This window comes from Diachasma alloeum, unplaced genomic scaffold (genome assembly GCF_001412515.2).
Source record: "Diachasma alloeum isolate Michigan unplaced genomic scaffold, Dall2.0 Dall_scaffold_00176, whole genome shotgun sequence".
Taxonomy (NCBI): domain Eukaryota; kingdom Metazoa; phylum Arthropoda; class Insecta; order Hymenoptera; family Braconidae; genus Diachasma; species Diachasma alloeum.
Window position 1 is genome coordinate 2,348,468 of NW_021680342.1, and position 6,000 is coordinate 2,354,467.

At 36.8% G+C, this 6,000-nt stretch overlaps 1 protein-coding gene across 1 annotated transcript in view; it reads left to right on the forward strand.

The window, feature by feature from the left end:
- The first annotated feature begins 262 nt into the window (after positions 1-262).
- The window catches only part of LOC107044361 (BAG domain-containing protein Samui), a 23,251-nt gene continuing 17,513 nt past the window's right edge, over positions 263-6,000 (forward strand). Inside the window, exon 1 of the mRNA XM_015266244.1 lies at positions 263-627. Coding sequence (XP_015121730.1) covers positions 469-627 — 159 coding nt within the window. The 5' untranslated portion in view covers positions 263-468. The remainder of the gene's footprint in view (positions 628-6,000) is intronic.

Sequence of the window (6,000 nt, forward strand, 5' to 3'; positions counted from 1 at the left end):
ACGGGAATTTCGAAAATCAACGGTAATTCACGCAGTTAATTGAGTGAAGTGGGAAGCATCGGTTCTGACAAACTTGAAAGACCGAAATCGTCACCTTCTCATCCCGTGAAATTAATCCTCAAAGACGTGAGAGAGTGACAACTGTTATTCAGTTGTGTGCTCATGCGCGGCAACCGGCACGGAGGGATTTACTTGACCGAGCACAACCGAACGCCGACCGACAGCACTCGGCGGAGATTGGCGCGCGGGTCTCTTCAGTATCTCACCGTTCGGGACACGATAAAGTTCAAGTCGAAAATTAACGTAAACTATCGCGTCAATCCGGGCAAGTACCGCATCATATCTTGGTTCCCCCGAAATTCACAAGTCAAATTATATTATATTCCAACAAATACCATAATACCAAGAGTGATCAATCAAAATTACAGTGCGATAAGTAACGTATGCCACTGAAGTGAGTGAACGGCAATGTCATACTACTTCCGTGAGAAACCAAAATTCGGTGACAAAGCCAGGGACAAGGACGACGATTTCATCCAGAAAATGAAGCAGCACTTTGACGACGACAAATCATTCTTCGAGAGATCCCGGCGAGATCCCTTCGATCGTAATGCTGGCTTTTCACGGGTAAGTCGATTGTTTTCATACCGGGAAAAAATAACACCTCCGAGAGCACCTCCGGGGACATTTTTTTCAGGGCCCCCCCCGTAAATACGCACACGTGCTCTCCGAGAACGACCATTACGAGCTGTGCACATGAACATAAAGATAACGTGCATGATGAATGAAAAAAAATTCCTAAGGTATCATTATTAGGAATATTATCTGCTTATTTGAGGCTTAGAATGAGTGGAATGTTATCAATGTTATTGAAGATATAGACTACTCCATATGGACAAAGTGGGCCCTTTTCATGTCCACGTCTGCAAATAAAATCTCATTTTACAGTTGGAAAATCGATGATGCTCATGACGAAAAGTACAAGATCGTGACGCATTTCTCATGTTCTATTTATTTAACAAAATATTGTCTGATTTAATGGAGGGCTGAGTGCAAGAGCGAGTTTAGGAATTTTTTGGATCTCTTTCAGATAAATAAAACCTTATTTCTCAGCTAATAAAATGAAGGAATGGCGAATGATAAGAAGTATGCAGTGCATGATGAATGAAAAAAACAAGAGTATTTTGAAAAAAAGAAAAATTAAGTCGGACCATTCCTGAACTAATTATCCGATTTCGCCTAACCAAAATCCCATGCTGTAATATCATGAGAACTACAATTGTACCAAATTTCAGCTTCCTGTCAGAATTTTTTCGAGAGTTATCGTGTAAACATCGATTTCATCGAAAAAATGAAAAATGTTGATTATTACCAAGTTGTCCCTGGTTAAGTGAAGACATTATGCCTTGATTTGATGAATATTATGATAAGGAATATTTTGACGCCAAAAAAATTCAATTGAGTCGCGTAGTTTTTGAGATATCGAGGAAAAAAGATCGGCTTAACCGATTCAGTTGAAATTTCAGGAAAAGTTTCCTATTCTCAGTTCGAACTTTACCCCGTTTTTGGGAAGACTTATAAGAAAATGTGAAAAATCTGCATATCCATACGGATATAGGGGAGAGTGAGCTAAAATGGACACTTTAGACTTTTGTTTTAATTACTCATAACTCAGAAACAAATTCATCAATTGAGCTCATCACAAAGGGAAAGAACTGTTCTTTGCATTGAGAAAAAAATTATTAAATTTTATCAACATTTCAACCCGTCATTAACCTTTTAAAAAAAGTCAAAAGTGTCCATTTTACCCCAACCTCCCCGACACATTTTCTTCTATAGTGCATATCAACATAAGACCTGAAAACTTTTCTGGAAAACATGAGATTGCAATTATATGAGCTAGAAATGTTTTTTTAGGCCGTGTGTCGTACAATATTTTTCGTCATAACGGCCGGAATGCCAAAAAAACATATCTTTCCGTTTCACAACACTGTACATAATTTCCAATTAAAATGAGAAAATCGTCAAAATGGACGATTACAAAGCTTCCATTCGAAAGTAAAATTACGCAAGTTATCATTAGAATATCATCTGATGGCAGTCTAGTTGTCAGTGAATACTCCCATTGATGTTGCTCTCAAGTGAGACATTAATTGGGCTAGTCACGGATTACCTTGATGCATAAATGATATTTCTTGTCGAGATTTCCACTTCGATAACGTCTCATGGCTTTTTCCGTGCACTTGTTATGTATTTTCTACGTGTTTACGGTTGCACTTTATGGACACTGGGGGACGTTAAATGTACGTCGTAGATGTCGAGGTGGATAGATAGTATTTTCGGGATGAGATGGTCGTTGAGGGGTGATTCACCCCTCGGCTGAAGGGGAGTCCGCGCCTTTGTATCCTATCTCTCATCGAGGCACGAATAAAATTCCATTGTCGGAAAATTTCGGCGCAGAAGACAATTCGACTTCTGTGGAGCACCGGAAAATGAGGCGTACAGCTATAATTTTCCTTCCCAATGATATCCGTTTTAATCCGATAACGTTGGGGTGCACAAAGGAACATATGTATCAGAGCAATTTCCGTAGATTGATGAATGCTGTTGTTGAGTACCTGGAACTATGTCACTTCAGTCAAAGAAATAATGTATCGAGGTGCATTAAGCTATAATGCACCTTCGAATGCGTGGGAGGGGAAATGAGGGGCTGAAATGGGACGGCGTGAAAAATAGCATCGTGAAACTTTCTACTGCATTTTCTTTTCAAAAGTATTCTCTGGTTCCATAGAAATGATGACTTGCAGGGTTACTACGACATGTTTCATGTCTTTTGCAACTGAAATCTCATTTCACACTTCAGAAAATCGATGAAGGCTCATGACAAAAAGTAGAAGATCGTGAAACATTTCTCAATTTCTATTTATTGAGCAATATATTCTCCGATTTATTGCAAGAGTCGATGAATGGCGAATGAAAAGCACACTGTTAGAAATTTCTTGAAATGTGAGTTGTGAGGTTGAATTCAATTTCAAATGAAAGTGTTCACAAAATTTCTCATTCATCTTGAAAATCCAAGAAAATTGGGTTTTTCATGTTAAACAATCATTGATTTTCCAATGAAAGCTTGAATTTCCAAACTCATCGTGAAAATTGAACATCATATGCAATTCAAGGTTCAATAGATTGAGAATTCATAAAAGTTGTTGCCTGAATTTTCAACAATTTTCAAAGTTTTTTAGTGACGTGTGGACTTGAAAATCGAGAATTACTTGAATATTCAAGAGTAATTTACTAACAGTGAAGTAGAAGATCGTGAAACATTTTTTTACTCTATTTATTTTTCAAAGTAGTATTCTCTGGTTTTATGAAACGATAACTTCAAAGCCACTTCGACATGTTTCGTCTAGATTCAACAAATAAAATCTCATTTTTCAACTGAGGAAATCGATGAATGGCTCCGTTGAATCCACCCCAACATTCATTAAAATGAGTCCCCAATTTTCCCGAGGGAAGCTGGCTTGATAGGGCGCAGAAGGGGCGCTGAAATGAGATATCGGTGCGCTATCACTATTGTATGAGTATTTCTCAACACATAGCTTCACGGGAAACATCAATATAACTACTTCAGCACTCATTTTGGCATTGATTGATCCGCATTACGTGTCTCTAAATAACTTAGAAAGTTCTCCGATGATCCATCGGGCTGGTGTCGCCTCGTAATTGCAGCAGAGGATGTATTTTTAAAAATAAAGACAATGATCTAATTTTATTAAGTTGAAAGTGTATCGCACTTTCGGGCTTCTTTACGGGGGCCGGTTTCAGAGCATCGAGGCGGGAGAACGTTCTCGTCGGCTCTAGAAGAAAATTCTCAAAATAGCATTGATCCTCGGGTATTTCGCTCGGAGGAGAACAGAAGTTCGATTCGATTTGAAACAATCTTTGGAATCTATAGCACTTCGACGTATTGTTTCAGTTGGAAGGAGTGTTGGATGTTTCATTCATTTTCTGGAGTAGTGTTGAAAAATTCCATTTGCTTTTTCTAAATGAAATCCGAAAATTTATGTACAGTCTTTGAATTTTCAGATTTTCATGCAAAACTATCAGTAAATAGACCAATATTTTCATAGAACACTGAATGTTCCTGTCAAATTGTTCGAGAAATATGAAATTTTTATGAAATATTTTTATGGAATTTTTGATGAAATATTTTATGAAATTTTTCATTTTCCGGGAAAACTGGAGATTTATGCTGAAATATTCAGTCAATTGGGAGAATTTTTCTGCAGTATCACGAAACTGAGAGAAAATTTGTATTTATCTTACGAATTTAACATAAATCTTCAATAGTAATAACACGGGTGCTCCAAAATTATCGATTATTTTCCGATAATTTTGTTGCATAGGCAAGAATGCGTCCAATTTTTCTGTAAAATTTTGTATATTTTTTCTTTGCAGAGAATTTTGGGGAAAACAACCAATAATTTTTTAGCACGTGTGGTTTTTGTTAGAATTCACTGAGAGGTAACATTAATTTTATCAATCAAATTTGTGTTAGACAAAATTTATAGTGAGATTTTGTATGAAAATCTCGGACATTCGCTTGTTTGAAACAAATTTGATGGGTAGAATTATATTAATACATTTCTCAGTGTATTTCCTTTACTCGGGTGAAAAAACAAATGCAGAGCTGTGAGGAAAATTCTGAAATAAAACAGTTGGGGAGCTCGGATAATGTACTCTGATTGACTGACATTCGAGAAAAAGAAATCTTAATGAAAATCTGAAGATTCGTGCACGTCTTGAATTCCTAGGGAGTTTTATTAAGAATTCCAGCTGCCTCGATATTAAAATACGAAGAATAACCGGAGTAGAACTCAATAAGATATGGACAATTTGAATGTGTCTGCGGAATATGGCCGCGGACTGCGTAAATCCGCGGATTAAGGGCTGAAGGGTAGATTCGCAATTTCAACCGTGCAGCTACCCCTCAAATATTGACACTTCTTTGACCTGTCTTTTTATTTTTTCATACAAACTTACAAAAACACGGAATTCCACTCGCGAAATACTGGAATCGGAACTTTTCCATCGGAATGTTCGAATATTTCACTAGCTGTATGAACTTGGAGTCGAAGTTTGATAAATCGATTGTCTTTCTTATAGTATCGATTGTACTCAGTGAGTACCTGAATGTAATACATTCATTTTCATTTGTACCCCGCACCCCTAGACGTAAGATGTGTTGGAAAAATCGTGCAGCGTCGGAAATGAAGGTACGGAAAAAATTTTCATGACGAAGGATTCAGCATGGATAGTACTTGTATATACTATATTTTTCCATTTCATNATACATTCATTTTCATTTGTACCCCGCACCCCTAGACGTAAGATGTGTTGGAAAAATCGTGCAGCGTCGGAAATGAAGGTACGGAAAAAATTTTCATGACGAAGGATTCAGCATGGATAGTACTTGTATATACTATATTTTTCCATTTCATTTATCAACCCCTTCAATACTTTACCCGCTTCTAAAATCTTAAATGTATGAAGGACGTCAGGAAAACATACAGATAACTTCTAAATCGTTAGTACTCGTTTGTACCAACGAAAATTATTCATTATTATTATTATTATTATTATTATTATTATTATCATTATTATTATTCTAATCAAATCACCTGATTCCATTTTTATCAACCGTAAAATCATCGTAATGGATTCCATATGTAGTTCGTGAAGTTTTGATGTGGGTACGTCTCATCTTCCGTACTTCCACTCCCATCGCAGTACAAACGGAACAATTTACTGTACATGATAATGAGACCAAGTACAAACCATTCAGAGCTTCAAAAACAGTCGTAGATTATTCAGAAAAAATGGTAGAAACGTTTTTCTGAATTTTATTGTTGTTTAGTGACGTGTAGGTGTTGGTACAAATGTCCAAAAGTACGGCAAGATTTTTTGGCGATTTCGTTATCGCGATTATCTCGGAAACTA